This window comes from Convolutriloba macropyga, chromosome 5 (genome assembly GCF_964194025.1).
Source record: "Convolutriloba macropyga chromosome 5, txConMacr16.3, whole genome shotgun sequence".
NCBI classification, from domain to species: domain Eukaryota; kingdom Metazoa; phylum Xenacoelomorpha; order Acoela; family Convolutidae; genus Convolutriloba; species Convolutriloba macropyga.
In genome coordinates, this window is record NC_134472.1 from 43,902,020 (window position 1) to 43,920,765 (window position 18,746).

An 18,746-nucleotide genomic window follows, 5' to 3' on the forward strand; every position below is an offset into this window, starting at 1 on the left:
CTATTCCTGAGTCTTCCGGCTATGGATTTTTAATCGGTGACTTCCATTTTTAGAGGATGTGTTTTAGTGGAAGGCACTTTGCGCACTTGAAAAAGTTTTCCTCAGTCTGTTGAACAATCTCGAACAATCAATCTTCACAGCTATAATACTTGGCCTAAAGTTAATACAGCCGAATATCAGTTTACGCGCAATGGCCGACCGCTGTTCACGGCCCTGCTTCTCATGCGCTGTGGGATGTACTCCGGAAATTGCGGGTCGGTTGTTGCGGCGAAGCGCGCCTACCAACCCGCCAGTTGGAAATTTTTTTTGCTTTGTATTTCAGTTCGGCTAATTGCCAAAGCATGGTGTATTTTATTCTATTCAGTAGCCGGCTCTGACTGGATATAATAATAATGATTATTTAGTAATAACAAATAATAATTTGCTGAAATACTACTCAAGAATACCCCCTTTTGCAAGCGGGCAATTGTTGAAAATACACGTAATCTAGTGTGCCAAAATTGATTTACATTGGTTTCAAGGGGATGGGATATCAATCGAAAGCTCGATTAGGCAGAGCCAATTTTTGTAGCCATTAGCTAAAAATTTTTAATAAACTTTCTGTGGAAAATAGGCGAAAACAAAATAAAACACTTAAAGGCAGTTCTTCAAAATCCGTTTGACGCTACAGAGTACTCAAGTATCACTAACAACGTCCCTAACATGATAATAGCTTACAAAAACACAGAACATTTTTTTTGGTATTGTAAAATTGCAACATTTTAGTTTAGTAGTTCTATCCCACAGTTATGTCGACATTTCTCTCTAAATTACCCGCGCCACATAGCCTCATTAAGAATAGTGCAAGAAAAAAAATTAAATTCCTTCCCGCGGTAACTTAGCAAAATGCTCTTCTCGGATATTACCGAGGGCTGTACAAATTATAGTTCATTTAAATAAAAAAATTGTGCATTTTTCATGTGTTTTATCAACTCATTTTTATGTTAAGTCAACTGTTAGGGACACTTGAGTATTTTATGGCATTAAGCGGATTTTGAAGTACCGTCTTTTAAGTGTTTTAATTGGTTTTCGCCTAATTTCCACAAAAAGTTGATTAAAAATTTTTGCCTAATGGCTACCAAAATTAGCTTTGCCTAATCGAGCTTTGGCCTGATATACTACACCCCGGTTTCAGAATAATAACCGCCGATTGAAGAAGGCTTCAATCGATCGCCCTCGACTGAAGCAAAAGGAATAAAGCCTCCACGTGCCTTCGAGAGAATTTGTCCAACGGTAGTCGATTTCTTTTTTTTCTAGGCAGTTTCTCTCGTTGGGTTTATGTCATTTTTGTGAATGATAGAAATTGGTATGTATTGATGTTTTACTTGCAGGTACAATATTTATCACGTGAGACTTGAAGACGAGCTGCCCAGTGACGAGTACAAAGATGCCCTCTTTCAGCTGCTCAGAAGTCGGTCCATGAATACGGTATGTCAAACAATTTATCGAGGAAGGTATCTGTCTGAAGAATTAATCAAGAGCCATGGCATTAATTCAAATGGCTATTATTGATTGCTCTCAAACGAAGTTTGCAGCAATTATATTAGTGCTGCGGTAGTTTGATTATGGGACTTTTGTCTAATTTTTCGTCTGATACTTTAAATTTCGTCCTCAGAAACGGAACAAGCAGGTAAAACCCGGAGCGCATTGTGATGTGGCTGAGGAGCCCTCTTATAGCCTCACGCTTTATTAGTTTCTAAGTAAGCGATTCTTTGTTTTGAGGAGACATAAGTTCATTGTGTGAAGTGTGGTTCTTAATCTTAAAAGTTTGAACCCCCATCAGTCAACCCCCCCCCCCCCCTCCTCCCCCAACACTTCCCCGTCAACCCTCCATTGGCAACCCCCACCCACTCGCGTCCAGCCGTCCACCCAGTTCTTTTGCCTTATGATATCATCAGAGCGCCTAAAACCGTTTAAATTTTGAATAATCTAGTTGTGAAGAAAAACAAATTCCTAATGAGACGTTTTATTATGAAAAAAATTTGCTAAAGGCAAATTTTTTGATGTTTGTTCAATATTTACTTAATTACCCTTATCCTACGGTTTTCGATGGAAGCGAACTTCTATTTCACTAATATAAATATCTCGTAACTACAGTTCAATTTTCAATACAACACGTTGTGCTTTTCGATTAAAAAATCTGAGGTAAACTCTGAGCAGTGCCTTTGCTCTCCTGCAAAGTTTGCCAATTTTATTGCTAAACTGTATACATAACCTCAGTGTGTGAATTTTCTTAAAGACAGTGTTTTGCCATCTCTATACGCGCCAATTACGCAACAATATTTGTTGACTCACGTATTATGAAAATCTATAGTGTACAGGCAATATGCAGAATTTCCAAGAATTAATGGTTAAATTTTAAAATGACTGAAAATATTTAATACACTATTTAATTTATATAAATTATATAAATATTTAATAATAAAAAATGATTACCGCTGAACCTTTTTCTTTATGAGGTCAGACACAAATGGTTTTTATGTTCGTTTTGTCACTAGTTAGTAGTAACACACTGTCAGTAGGTTGTAGCCAGACAGGAAAACATGACCATTTCAACAGTTGGCTTTTGCTACAAATTGAAAACACCGTTGACTTTTGTTGCCTTTTTTGCGGAAAATTTGAACGTAATTGAACGCTGAGTTTTTCTGCGCTTCTTTGGTCAAACACCTAGGAGTGACAGTTAACATTTGCCACTAGTGATAAGAATGTATTTTTTTGATCTTGAGAACAACTGTATGTTTTAAAATTTAGTTGTACAAATTTTTCGTCGATTTTTCGCATCGATGTAACATAAAACATCACAACATTTTAAAACAGTAGCTTTGCCATTAGCAACCTGCGTAGTACTCGGAAAAATGGCATTTAGTTATAGCCGCCCTCATCGTGTCAGCTGGCTATTATAGCGCTCTTATTACAATCCAGAGAATTTGGATTGTATTGGTGCTGTATCTTTTTACAATTCAGAGAATTTTAATTATTGTATTGGGGTGCTGTCTTTTTTTGAAAATCTGCCCACATTTTCATGATTTTCTAAGTGAAATTGAGTTGCTGATTTTGGTCGCCCCCAAACGAGTTGGAGCAAAAAAGCGAGCGGTTTTGCCGCTTGAAATGTTTTCACTCTAATTTTAAAGAAGAGTGAACTGGTTTTGGTTTTTATCCAGATGCGGCAATTTGGTTTTTCATTCAGATGTGGCAATTTGACTTCAATGTTTACTGTTTTTCCATATTTTTATCGGATTTTGTTCAAAATGGGTTTTCTAATCAATTCATATTTCATTCTAGGTCTAGTTTTGGTTTGGTTTATGAAAATTCTTTGAGTTGTTTCGGGCCTCGTCCTGTTCATTTTTTAAGATTTTTCCCACTTTGACCTTTCAAATTGGGATAAACGGGCAGCGCTCAGTAGGCATTAAGTTTCATTAGAGGCCCGAAACTTCATTAGCCTTTCAAGTGCTGAACTTGCTGGGAAGGTCTAAATTAAAGGTGAGAAGGTCAATTTTTGTAGATCTTTGAGTAAAAAATTATTCATTTCCTGATTTTTTGTTGGATGGATATCAAAATAACCTTTTGAATTTTCATAAAGGGCCAATGCAAGTCATAAGTCTTCTTTATTTCTGTATTTTGTGCTATATAATTTGATAACGCAAAATTAAACACCCAAAACGATAGTGATTTTTTCAATTTTCTTAGTTTCTGTCGTTTTAGGTTTTCGAATTTAGCGGTCAATAAAACATTTTTAGCGCTTGAAGATGGGTTACTGGGTGGTTTCTAGAGATGGTTCTGAACTTTGGATGGTTCTGAATTTTAATTATCAAAAACTTTAGCGGTTTTTAATAAAATTTGTAATTTTATCAACATTTTTTAAAAATCTTTGTCATATCTGCTTACTTTGTCCTTCAGGGGCAGTGAATCCTCTGAAGAGTTCGAGGTTGGTTTAATAGATAATTTTTAGAGGAAAAGAATTGACTTTATATTACTCTTTTTAGCGTCTTTTTAATAAAAATTTTTCAGTTCTTACAAAATTTTTGTCGTTTTTGGAGGTTTGATTCCGCAGAGACCAATGAAACTTTTATAAGTTTTATAAGTTTCACGATGGATTACTGGACTATTTTAGTGACAATTAAGTGCTTTTTAAGATTATAGTTTCATACATCTTTGAGACTTTTCAATAAAATTTACAATTTTATTTTTGGAAAATTTTATGTAACACTTAAGATTTATTCGATCTGTCGGGGCCATGGAGCTTCAAAAGGTTTTTGCATGTGTTCATGCGTATAATTTTGTTTACATATTTGTTGCATTTGCGGATTTTGTTGTCAATAACAAGAGCAAATTTTTGTGATTTTCGCTTTGTTTTTCAATTCAATTTTTTCTTTTTGGCTTCTGTTTACCTTTCGTGTAGCAAGATATCTCCTAGCATGCAAGTTAAATGCTATACAGACTTTAGCAAGAAACAATTGGTTTTGAAGAGTTAAGTGTGAAGAATTGGACAAATTAGCGATGATTTTTGTTTTCCTTTTTGAACTTTGGGAATAATTTCCACTTTCATAATTTCTGAGCTCAAATAGTCAATATTTTTTTCAGCTTGTTGCTGTTTCTATGCTAGAAATTTATCATTACAGTTTTTGTGTTGACGCTAGAAACTCTTGGTATTGAATACGTTGGCTTTCAACACGCTGATCCTAAAAGTATATACACTTTTGAATGCTATTATTTCTGCATTTATCTGAAATGGAGTCTTTTCGTCTGACTTCTTTTTACTCTCTTCGACGCTTTGCGTTTTTTACCCTTTGTCTCAGATCTTCGTTCATGCTGTTGCTTTTTTTTGCGAGTGTTGTTCTGATACGGTTTCTTCTTCTTCTACACTGTAAAACTCATCTGGAACTTTTTGCATAGATTTTGTAAAACAGGTTGGCTGTTATATGAAGTTCACTCATGATTTTGGAGTACTTTGGCAATTCAGGATAGAATGTTGATATTGTACAGGAAACTTGGTAACTTCACTAGTTGAGGCTCATCGTCATTATGGCGAACATTGCTATCTTCACTTATAGAAAAACTATGATAAAAAATGTTTGGTTTAATTGCTGCTCTTTTTGTTTTTGTTTTCATCCATTAATTATAGTTCAACCTTATTGAGTCCAATGCTGAATCCTTCCGTAATACTATATACTGTCATCAATAAGAAACGATTCGGTTTTCATATAGTCTGGATCACTTGGTGCAACACCGGTACTCTTTGTTCTCTTTTTCAATTTATCAGTGTTAGTGTCTGCGTAATTTTATTATTTGCGGAAATTTTGAATTAGTTCTTTCTAGGAGTGATAACTAAATTGTTTTTTGCGGAAACATTGGATTATCAAAAATTTTCTTCCTTGGATGTGTTCTTTGAAATGGACATTCTATTGGGGTTCAACACACTCTTCTTCGTGCATTATTTGACTTTTAAGTGAATGTAGCGCGAGAATCCCAACGCACTGGTTAGTTCTGATTTATTGATTCGAAAATATCACTTTTTTCAAACTTGTTTTCGTTGATAATATTTGTTGAAATGAATCCTTGATTTTAAAGTAACTGCTTGTTTACGGGAACTTTTCCATTGATCACATTGAGTAAACATTTGCACTGGAAGTTTATAAAACTATTTATAAAGTTGCTTCTTTGATGAACAGCTCCAGAATTTGTTTTAGCATACATAGATCTTTCTCTCTCATCATTCAAGTTCGTTATAACTGCTTTGGAGGAAGGTAGATAAAAATTTGTTGGAGTGTTGAAGCTGGTTGTACAATATTTGAACAATTAGTCCAAAATTTTTTGATCTCAGTCTTTGTGTAAGTGTCCAAAGGCTCGTTTTGTTGCAAATTCATAGCTTTCTTTCAAACAAAATAAGTGGTTTTTTACTGTTTGCCAATTTAGGTGATCTGCCATCAGCTGATCATACCTAGGTGATTTTAATTACTCTGTTTTGCTTATCGTAAATGAAACTAATATCTTTGACGTCCGGTGGTTTTAAAAATCTTTTGTCATTGAAAATTTCATTCCCAGATTTGTCAGAAAAACAGTTTTCAAGTTGTGAAACAGAAGAAAATCCGGTAGATTTGGTGAAAAAAATGTTCAAGTTACGTTCTATTGCGCTAAATTTGGGTTGCTCATGTTGATAGAATTAATAGATTTAAATTTTGGGTAAAATTGTTTGTCAGCAACATGAGCTTAGTTTTCCTACAACACAAATCACCACAAGCAGACAATAAAAGTCTCGCTTGCTAATATTATCTTGTTCATAGCTTTGAATTTGGAAGCGCGTAGCCAAATCTGCATGCAAGAAATGAAAACCAAAATGATGATTCTTCCCATTTCAGGTTGAAGAAAAATAGTTGTTTGAGCAACGAAAACCCAATTAGTTTCTGCAGTCTAGGGTTACATAGTTTTCCTGACCATCTCTTGACTTCATCGAAAACTACATCATTCAAAATTACACCGACAGGGGAATCTATCTGATCTTCTCTACTTTTGAAAGGCTTTCACAAATTGAATGAACCAGTTTTGTTTTAGCTAATTTTGTAACTCTTTCGACCATAGGTAATACATATATTGTCTTTGTTTTTCTACTTTTTGTCACTTTGAAGTTCGCATGCATGTCAATCATCTGCACTGTAGACAATTGACTTGGGTCACTTGAACTGGTGCTGGTAACTTGTGCATAGGCAAAGTGGTTAGTTTGTCTTTGACACGGTAAATTTAAAACTACTCAAGCAATGCATGATTCTTTTTCAGCCTCTCAACCTCAGTTATGTTGCATACAATCTTTTGTTTTGTCAGAATAGGTTGTCCTCGTGAACATTTTTTCCTCTTTGACCGAAGATAGAGTTAGCTCATTATCATTCGTTATACAACTGCATACTGTCAGACTTGTGGATAAATTAACTTGAAGAACTGAAGTGGCTTGTTTTTTCACGGTTTTACTGACGGCGGATTTACCGACAAGGTTAACCATAAAAATTCATCTGTGCTTTTCTTTTAGCATTATGTATTTTCTTGAGTTTCTCCGGCAAATAGAAAGATTACAGCACAGGTAAATTTTTTAATCGGAGGAGAATTATTAGCTTTTAGATAGAAAGATTTTCCAATTGTTCTTCCCAATGTTTTGATATCTTGTTTCGCATATAATTTTCCGGATGGAAAAAGAAATTTTATTTGGATAAGGTTTTGGGATAGAAACCAATAAGAGCGAGTGCCTGTGCTCCAGGATAAAGCAGGTATAAATTTACTAACCCACTGATGAGATTTTCTCTTACTAGCGGAAAATGAAATTTATGGCACTGAATTACGTGTCTAACACATTTTTACAACCTGAAGTATGTGTCTAACGAAAAGTTGTCTGTACCTATTAAACCACCATATGGCCTGAACTTGAGGATTAACGTCTGTATCCAAATAGACATGTTGCCAAACAATATATAAATCTCCTACTGTATTGCGAATTGATTATAAATTGCTGGAATCCTTTTCAAATCTACGGTTGCAATGGTTCTTAAGTTGACTCTCAAATGGTAAAAATGAATTAATGAACAAGAGTTGCTCATATGTGGTTATTGGTTTTTTCGAGAAAGTTTTCCATCTTGTTTATTGGAGAGCGTGCCATGGAAATTATCAAGGCAGCAAAAAAATCATTTTTAGTGCTCTTTTCTGGCACAAACTGCCTTTCAGACCTTTTAAGGACCCAACTTTTTTCACTACATTTAATACTAAAAATTTAATAAATTTTTCAACAAAGTTTTCAACTGTTTACATATTCCTGTCCTGTTGCTACTTAGATGAAAATATGTTATTTTCAAATGTTTTTCTTCACAATTTAATGATAATAATAATAATTTAATAAAATTTTCAACAAAATCTTGTTGCTACTTTTGACCTGTTGCTACTTGACCTGTTACCTGACCTGTTGCTACTTTTGAGTGCTCTTCTATAGCACAAAATCCATCTCAGAACAAATTAGGACCAAACCTCTTCCCCAAAATTTTAAAATTGAATTTGTTACTGTCTCATCCCCCATACTGCACCGGTGAAAAAAGTGAAGTCGCAAAATCAATCTTGAGTGCTTTTTTATAGCGCTAAATCGATTTTGGGACTCCACTAAATTTTTCGAGAGTTTGAGGCTTATGGTGTCTAGGTTAGAACTTTTAATTTCTACCAAAAAGCTACAATGAGAATCTAGGAACTAGGTAACTTTTAATTTTTTCTGCATTAAACCTTTCAACAGCCGGAATCTGCCAATTGACTGTAGGGGAGTGGGGTCGGGACCCCACACCTAAAATGACTTCTACCACCGAAAAACTTTCTATTAGTGGAGTCAAATTTTTTGTTCGTTTTGCCAGTTGGGAGGAAGCTTCCAGACTCGTGAAACTTAACCAAAAAACTTCATTTCACTAAGAAGTGAATCAGTATTTGTGTGGTAGAGAGCTTTGAAGTGGGTAGGTACGCTGGGTTCCATTTAATTTGTTTCGGCTTTCAGTCGGGTTATTTTTAAACAAGTTTCGGCTTTCACGCTTGACTTCTGTACTCACTCACTGTTTAAACTGAATATATTTTAAACTCTCAGTCATTGAATTATGCTTTATGCGTGCATACGGGCAAGGTCAGAGCAGCTAAATCGAAAGAAACCAGATAATCTGATAAAGCCCCATCATAGTGCATTATGTTATCAAAGTTCATTAGAGCGATTGCTAGCTGGCATTGCTAATAAGCTTAATAGCCTGCAGTTTAGAAGCCGAGTTGAGAAAAAAATTTGAATATAATTGAAACTGCACACCAAATTACTATTTGACACTTGGAAACAAGTTCTGTCAATTTTTGTCTTTTTACAATTCAAAGAATTTGAATTGTATTGGGGCGCTGTTTTTTTTTAAAGATGTGTTCACACATTTTTCAATGACTTTGATCTTTCAAAACGGGATAAACAGGTAAAGCCCAGCGGGCATTAAGTTTCATTAGAGGCCCAAGGTGGGATTTAGTAGTCTTTCAAGTGCTTAGAGTGGTGCTTCTGATGGTATGGCCCTAATTTAAGGTTAAAGGGTCATTTTTAGGAGTTTTTGGGCTCAAAATTGTGCATTTTGTTTTTTTTTGTGATTTTTTTGAGTTTTTAGTTTGATTAGTCTTAAGTTGAAGTATTAAAAGTTGATGAAGGCCTTTTGCGAGACAAAATCAATTGTTATGACGATTTTATGAGCTATATGTTTTGGTACTACATACACAAACACGCAAAATGATACTAATTTTTGCATTTTTTTCATGTTTTTTGAAAATTTTTGTCATTTTTTGAGTTTTTCCATTATGAGAGGTCAGGAATCTCCTTTAAGGTTTGATAATAGGGCACTGCAGTGTTTCCCGTAATAATGGATTGGTTTTCAACATTTTATTTACTCAAATTTTAGCATTTTTTGAAGGTTTCTTTGAAGGTTTTTAGCGTTTTTTTCAAGGTTTCCTAAAGTTTGTCAATTTTTGATTTGTCCATTCTCAAGTGTCAGAAAACCTATTCCGCGGTCTGATAAAAAGTTACTGAATGGTTGTTAGTCTCACTGGATTCGTTTTTAACAATTTAACCTTTCCGATTTCAGATATTTAAAAAAAAATTCCACTTTTTTTTCAAAACATTTGTCTTTTATTCAGTTTTTCTTGCCTCAGCAGCCAGGTAGCCTCATCTAGGGTTTGGTAGTATGACATGTTATTGAATAGTTGCCAGGGGGCAATTGAATGGCTGTCAACTTTTCGATAGAACAAATTTCTATTTTTTGAAATTTGAAATTTTTTCTTAAAATTATTCCCTATCGATCTTTGAGTCAATGATTTTTTAAGGATTGAAATTGGGTTACTGGATAGCCTCTAGAGATATAGAAATGATTCTGAAGATATTAATATCACAATATTTGGCAGCATTTCATTAAATTTTGCAATTGATTTTGTTTTTTAAAAGTTTTGTTTTTGAGTTAATCGATCTTCAAGTGCCAATCAATTTTTTTCAGGTCTTGCAGATTTAATACTGGACCGATTTCAGAAACAAAAATTAGTTTTGAATTTATTTTTGGAAATAAGTATACTTAAAGGGGTGAATTTTGCCTTAGGGGTGAAAGTAGTAGTGAAAATGCCTGGTTTGTAACGGGGGGGGACCTGTCCCCCCCCCGTTACAATACAGGCATGGTCTTTTTTAGGTATCCTCTTAGAATTTCTCTGACTTAGAGTGGAATAAAACTTAGCTGTTTCATTTAGTTCTTCGAACAGTTTCATGCTTTGACTTGAAATTTGTTTTCCCCTTTCTAACCGGGAAAGTTGGTTGGTGTTTGTATAAACAATTTCTGCTTTCTTGTCTCAGCAAAAATTTAGAGAAATCAAATTTAAGATAAAATTTTTTGATATAAATTTATAATGTAACTAACCTGGTACATCCGGAACATTGAAGACGGGGTCGAGAAAGTAATCGATAATAAAATGTAGAAATAAGGTAATAACTATGAAACAAATGAGCTTTCTCTTATGAATTAACATTACTCGTTCAATAAAAAAAAAACGAAAACTGGCAAAACTAGAAACATTGAAGTTAATAACCAATACAAGGTACCAAAAAAGAAACAAAAACAAACCTACATCAAACAGTTTCAAACTCTAAACAGTTTTTGAGTTTCTCATTTTCTAATCAGTTGACTCCAATTTTTTTTTGTTAAATGCATTTTAACCACCCAACTGTTGCTAGCAAAGATTTACCCATTATTCACAAAAACTATTTAACAGTAGCGCAAAAATTCCCACAAAACTCAATTCGCCTAAATTACTTTTTATCAGCATGTGAGTTCTTTGACGATCAAGAAAATTTTGATCACGATATTGCGCTTAAACTTAGACCGTACGGTGGTCTTATTGGAATTGACAACTCGTCTTCAGATCATCAACTTAAAAGTTTTAAAGTCCTTCGGTTACATGCAGTTTTGCACGACGCTGGGGGTTTTATATACGAAAGATACAAACAAGGACCTGGTTACTCTTATATGCTTCCGTGGAAAAGCAGCAACTGTTTTAGTGGTCATTTGTCGGGAATATTGTTTTGCCTATATATAAAGATTTTTCATCCGTCAATTTTTCATTTATTGGAATGCTGAGCAGCAAAACAGTTGTGTTAGACGTTGAAGGGTTCCGTCACAGAAAAGAAAAATTTATTGTTAAAGAACTTGGTGTTTGCACCGAGGACTATCTCGACTGCGTGTCATTTTTACCTCCAACAAGTTATAGTGAGTTAACAACTCAACAAAAGCAATCTTTCAGTTGGTTGACTAGAAATTTGCACGGCATTGAGTGGGAAACAGGAAACTATCCCTATATTTATCTCACACAAATAATTCAAAGCGTTCGTTTGAGGAATCCGGGTTCAATATTCTACGCTAAGGGAGAGGAAAAAGTAAAATTTTTGTCAGATTTGCTTGAGTGCTCTATTATTGATCTGAATTCACTCGCGTGTCCTTCAATATCTGTGAACTATTTTACCCAAAACTGTCAAAATCATTCAAAGGGCAAAAACATTTTCAACAAACATTGTGCAAAAGAAAAAGCCATTTTCTATTTCAACTGGTTAACAAATGAGAGAGGAATTGACGAAAGTGGAAGCACCCTTGTCACCGAGTTCAACAATTTGCGCCTTGATTACGGGGGACGGGAATCCGAGTCTTTCAATTTCCAAAGACGAAACCATAAAAACCGGAAACCAGTTTTTACAGAGAAAAGTTAAATTGTTGCTGACTGAGGACGAAATTCGCTCATTTACTCATTTAGTATATTATATTGAACCTTTTCTTCAGTGGAGAAAGCAACATGTCAAAAACTCAACCCAGAGTCTGTCCTCCGAGACTCTTACTGATGTCGAAACACCCGGTTGGTGAAGAAGTAGACAAGAACGATCCTTCACTGCCGAAGGAGATTCAACACTTGGTGAGGGAAGAAAGAGTACACAAAATTGTTCATTATGACAAAACTGAGAGACTCCCGGAGTGCTTTATGGTTCATATGAAAGACTTTCTAACTGAGTTCAATTGCTATGAATTGTTTTATGTAGAGTGACTTTTTCTCAATACATTTTTAAAAAAAATTATTTTTGTCTCGAGATGGAGGGGGTAACAGTTGATCAAGTTGACGCTGTTGTTGAAGAAAGTTTCTTTGAAAAAGAAAGTAGCAGCAAATCTTCGTGGAAATTTTGTAATCAAACAACGTTGCCACGGTCAGAAGTTGTATTTTTTGTTCAAATGTTTGTTATTTTACTGCTGATATCACTTTGTATTGTTAAATTAACCATTTTAAAACCAAATTGTGAAGAAACTTCAGTTTGGATATCAATATTGTCAAGTTTAGTTGGATACATTTTACCAAATCCAAGACTATGAATAAAATTATATCTACGCAAGATAGGGTCTTCATGGCCGTTGTAGGGCCTTCAGGTTGTGGCAAAACAGAGTTAATTTTCAAAATGTTGATTGGAAACACATTTTACCCAAAATTTAATAACATTATTTTTTTATACCGAGAAATGCAACAAATATACATCAAAATGGAGAAAACACTTGGTGTTACGTTTAAAAAGTACGCCAATTTAGAATTTTTGAATAGTCTTGCAAACTGTCTTCTGATAATAGACGACTCGTGCGAAGAAATTTACAATGACAAAGAATTTGTTAAATTGGCCACTGCAGGGCGTCACAAAAACATTAATGTTATTTATATCAAGCACAACCTTTACCAACAGAGCAAGTGGTCTCGTACAATAGACTTGAACACGACACACATCATTTTGTTCAAATCAGCCCGTGATATTCAACAAGTCGAATTTTTAGGTAAACAGTTGAACCTCGTTAAATTTTTAAAACACTGCTACCAATTGGCAACGAAAGAACCGTTTGGGCATTTGCTTATCGATCTTGATCCAAAAACTTCTGATTGTTTACGATACTGTTCAAATATTACTGAGCCAGGTCCATCAATTTTCTATCTTCCATCTGATAAAGCAGAAACAACTCCACTAAACAATGAAAGAGAAAAAATTATCTATACTGAAGCAAATGGTGCTTTTGCAGCCAAAACAGTTAAGGAAATATTTGCGTAGTTGTGATAGTGATGCTATACTGGTTTTGTGTGAATGTCTTCACAATGTTTTACTGGGCCATGTTAGAGTGAAAGTAAGAGACTTAGAAAATTACAGACACATTTTTGAAGGCGTTCTCAAGAAAAAGTCATCAATGGATAAACGGCGAGCACTTTTACTAACAAAAACCGGTTTCGAACTAATTCAACTCATTATTAAATTTTGTTTCATCCATTTGAGTTAAGCAATGTCAACTGCTGAAGAGTTTATTTTGATTCCCAAAAATCAGTTTATGAAGGAGCAACCATATTCCTCACAAATTCTAAATGATCCCAGAGTTCAGCATAGAGGTGCTCAATTTTCGTTTTTGAACCGCATGCGACCAAATGAAAACACTGACAAAGAGAACCATGAAATTTTGGATACAAGGGAAACAACTGATCCTACTGAGTTGTCAAAAGTACATGCAGACAAAATTCTTCAAAATCTCAACATGCTAGCGCCAGCAAAACTTACCAGGACGGAAAAAATAGTTAACCTCATTAAAAGAATCAAAAAAAGTTGTTATAGACGAAAAAGAAAATTTCATTGTTGACGGAGCCGAGACAGGAATAAATGTCCCTATTTTTCTCTATGATTTGCAGCAACCAACTAAAAAAATAAGTAATCCAGATTATTTCAAGATTTTAGAGGCTTTAAACATAAAAGAAGACTTGGTGATCAACAGTAATGCTAAAATTGCGATCCGGAAAAGAACTCATAGAGTTACCAAACAAAAAGAGAAAAAGAAAACTTTTGCGCCAAAAAGAATCAAGCACAAAGAAACCAGCCAATTACTTACAGAGGAATCCTCAGAAGCCGGAAGTGGTTTCGAAACCTCAAAGGAAGACAGAACTCAGCAAGAGGAGAAGGACTGGGAGTCTTTCGACGAATGAGAAAAAATTGCTTGAGCTAAAATATACGAAAGGCCCCACAGCATACGGAAGCATAAAAAATCTACAAAAAAGCACAAAGTTGAAACCAAGTAAAGTGAAATTGTTTCTAGAGGGTAAAAATGCCCACACAAAGCATAAGAAATATAGAAAAAGATTTCCAACACTGAAAGTTATTGCTTATGACATAAACGAGATTTGGTCGCTAGACTTGGCTTATGTGGATAAATTAGCAAAAGAGAACAAAGATGTAAAATATTTGTTGGTTGCGGTGGACTGTCTCTCACGTTATCTACGAGTTGAACCCTTAAAATCGAAGTACGCCACAACTACAGCAGATGCGTTTAAGAAAATGATAAAGAACAAGCAACCTAAAAAAGTGTGGGTAGATGATGGTACAGAATTTAAGGGCTCATTCAGCACTCTTTGTCAGAAAAATGATATTGAAGTTTATAAAACTTTCAGCGAGAAAAAATCAGCATTTGCGGAAAGAAATATACGTTCGCTCAAGAATTTGATATACAAGTATTTAGAAGACAAATGGACATACTCGTATATTAATCAATTGCAGAGCTTTGTACAAACCATTAACTCTAGAGTCAACAGAGTAACGAAATTGGCGCCGAATAAAGTAACAAAAAAAGACGTTCCTTACTTGATATCATTAATTTTTAGTGATTCATCAAAACTAGTTCGCCGACCAAAGTTTTACGTTGGGGACTTTGTGCGAATATCAAAAGCGGATCTTCCTTTTAGAAAAGGATACAAGCAAACATTTACCAACGAAGTTTTTGAGATTTACGATATACCTACAACAAATCCCCCTACTTATAGTCTCATTGACGCATCCCAGGAGCCAGTAAAAGGAAAATTTTATGAATTAGAGTTGGTCAAAGTTAGAGACAACAGTAGTGAAATAACAAAACATGAATGAATTCACCGTTCACTTAGTTTCATCAGCCTCTATGAATATTTTTCCTCAAAACACCTTGTCTTCTTTCAAAAACTATTTCAATGAAGAAATTAATTTGGAAGGGGATTGGCGAGTTGCTCTAAGTGAAATTATCTTCCCAGCAAAAATAAATCAAGTGAACAAGAGTGATTTAAAGATTTTTTCCTCTGAAGGCCTCAAGTTTTATGAGAAAAGTATTCCATTTGATGCTGTCTCCAGACCATACGGAGGAGAACCAGCTATCATTGGAACTGGTTCCTATGAAAACCGTGATCATCTTTTGAGATCCTTAAAAACAGCTACCGGATTGCCTCATTTTGACTTTCAATTTAACAAAATCAATGGAGTTTTGTTTCTCTTTTTTGGTAAAAACGAAGGAATTACTTTTCCGGATAACGAAATTCCAAGCATCCTAGGTTTCAACGGTATTCATGATGGGTCTGGTTATCATATTGGATACAAGATGTTGGACACTTTTGAAAATCTGACCATGACAGAAGACGAAGAAAAAACGTTTGTTGGTGATTATCCTTTTGATTTGTCTGCAGGGAAGCAACTGATTTTTATTTATGTTAACATAATTGAGTATCAATACGTAGGTGATACTAAAGCTCCTCTTATTCGAGTCATTGATTCAAAACAACGCCTGAAAAACGGTAGCCCCTGTGAAATAGAGCCAACACACAGAATTGTCTTCAGCAACTTGGAATACAAAAAGTTATTATCAAAAAATTTTCAGTCAATTGAAATTCAATTGCGGACAGAAACCGGACAATTAGTTCCATTCGCTGGAACGGGAAAAGTTATTTTGACATTAAATTTTAAAAAATTCGATTAAATGGAAGCCTACTATCATCAACAATCGGTATCACCATACTTCTCAGGACACTATCGCCAACGAGGAAGTGGTTTTGGGGCTTTAGCAGCAGGTATTGGCAGAGCCGCATTACCGATTGCAAGAAAGTTTCTTTGGCCTGTAGCCAAAAAGATTGGACGTGAATTAATTGTTCAAGCAGCTCCTGAGTTGGTAGAGGTTGTTACAAAGAAAAAGTCTCCAAAACAAGCAATAAAATCGACTGTGCAAAAGACTGTAAGAAAACAAGTTGGAGGATCATTGGTCAAAAAGAAGAACATCAAGAAAAAACAGACAAAAAGCCGTTCAAAGACCATTCACAGAAAACAACCCCTGTCGAGAAGTCGGTCTCAATTCTTCTCTAAAGTTCAAAATGTTTACTAATTTACTGCCCGCAGAGGCAACACACACCACACTTGATTTATTTGAAAAACAACCTCTGCTAGTTACTTTTGATAATGCTTTTACTCAAAAAGTTGGACCATCCTATTCCCCGGATGGTCCAATGCTTGAGTTTGAAGTTATGGGAGACAGGAACAATTTCATAGATTTGCAAAAACTTCTCCTTGAAATTAAATGCAAAATCTCCCGAAACAATGACGGTGATTTAAGGACAGGAACTGATGCTACAAATACAGACTCGCCATACTTAAGCAACAACGCACTGCATTCTTTATTTTCGGAATGCACTGTATCTGCTAACGGTGTTAAAATTTCCAACACAAACGGAAATTATGCACACAAAGCATTCATTGAAACAGAATTTTCGTCAGGAAAAACTGCAAAAAACACATGGCTAGTTTGTCAAGGATATTATTACGAGGATGAGCCAGCTAAAATTGATGGCACCGACGGTCGCGCCGAGGATGTTACAGCAAGAAAAGCCCTCGTAGCCAACTCCAATGAAAACTATTTTATTGGAAAACCATCAAGTGACATTCTAACGTGTGATAAACACCTGCTTAGTGGTATTACTCTAAGAATTTCATTCAGAAGATCAACAAATGATTTTGCTGTTATTTCCGAGTCAAACAAACATTACAAAGTAAAAATAATTGAAGCAAATCTGTATGTTAGAAAAATGACAGTATCGGATCATGTTTTGACGGCAATTGAGAAGACTCTACTAAAAACACCTGCAGTGTATCGCTATACAGAGGTTTTACCAAGAACATTTTTAGCTACAACTGGTGTTCAAAGTTGGAGACAAGAAGATGTCTTCTCAAAGGAACCAATTCGAAGAATGCTTATCGCAATGACAACAAACCGCGCGTACCTTGGAACAAATCGAACAACACCTTTTCATTATCAAAAGTTTGATTTGAGTCAAATTGTTATTTATCGTAACGGACTTCCAATAGTTGGCACGCCCATTTCAACCGCCTCTAATCAAAGGCTTTATTTTAATACGCTTGAGGCTTTGGATTTTCTTGATAAGGGTGGTCCTGGTATATCTCTATCAGATTATCCCAACCATTTTATTATGGCCTTTGACTTAACTTCAACACAGGAAGCATCACATGATTTTATTCACCCTGAATTGACAAACTGTTCAATTTCAGTTGAGCTAACGTTTTCGAGAGCACTGACAGATAACATTGAAATTTTGTTTTTGGGAGAACGAAGTTCAACATTTTACGTGTCATCTGAGAGAAAAGTCACAAAAAACACTCTTATTACATACCCAGTGACTAATGGATAATATTGATAATGTTAAAATTGCCAAGTTAATCAACAAATGTGTTCATTTAAAATTTCTGTTTTGCGGAGTATTCCCAGCTGATAGTTTTCCTAAGCTATTTGCAGACTCTTTTATTGTAGTCAATGCATCGAAAGCTGGAACTATAGGAACTCATTGGCTACTCATCTGTAAAAAAAACGACAAAATTTATTTTGCTGATCCATTGGGAAATTCGCTGGAATTCTACTTTGTAGTTTACAGACGGCTAAACAGTTTCTATGGAGAAGTAATTCAACTGTGTACATTGATGCCAATTCAAAAAACTAACTCAAAACTATGTGGTCTGTTTTGTATTTATATTGCTCATGTTATTTTTAGCAATAAATACCCTTACACAATGTACATGAATGATGATGACCTACTACGATTTGCAAAGCATATGCTATAATTCATTTTTTTTACTCCTCTGTTTTCAGTTAAAAAAACGATCTCAAAGAAAATTTAATTTTTGTATTTTTGTTCAAATACAAATTTTACAAACAACGTTTCACTGTCAACATTAAGCGAACCATAGCCACTAAGTATAATATCAATAATTTTTGAAAATTCAGCGTAGTGTTCGTTGTAATATATCTCCACAAAGCGTTGATTAGTCAAAAGTGGTACAAAGTCAGTTTGAGTTTGAACATTTTGCTTTACAGCATGGCAAATGCTGGGTAGTTTCTTCATAGAAAAGAAGTTTCTGTGCAGATTCTGTTGTTGTAGACAGTAGTCAACTGCGTCAATAAGTTTTTCCAAAATTGGCCCGTGAACAACGAACCCGTCCAAATCATAAATGAGACATTTAAAGCAGGTAAATAAACAAGGTATTGCATAAGCTTTTGAGCTGTCGGTTCCTTCTAAGCTTGATAGATTTTCAGATGAAATTAGAACATGGTAATGAACAGAGGAGTTGTGACAAAATGAACTTTTTTGGTGGTATGCAAACGCAAAATTAGCAATTTTATCTTTGTCCAAGTTTGGTTTACAAAAGAAAAGAAGAAAGCGAAATGATTTTTGAAATTGTCGAAAATAATCTGGAGAACGTTCGTACATTGCTTCAGCCATTGTATTTTTCTATCTTGTAGGCTAAGTTCTTTTTGTGTGCTAGATTTTTCTTGACTTTCGATAGGGGTTGA

General features: G+C 34.9%; 1 protein-coding gene across 1 annotated transcript in view; it reads left to right on the forward strand.

Annotated features, from left to right (window-relative positions):
* Positions 1-18,746, forward strand: part of LOC142340022 (uncharacterized) — a 133,229-nt gene that overhangs the window by 99,020 nt on the left and 15,463 nt on the right. Inside the window, exon 7 of the mRNA XM_075390420.1 lies at positions 1,371-1,467. Coding sequence (XP_075246535.1) covers positions 1,371-1,467 — 97 coding nt within the window. The remainder of the gene's footprint in view (positions 1-1,370; positions 1,468-18,746) is intronic.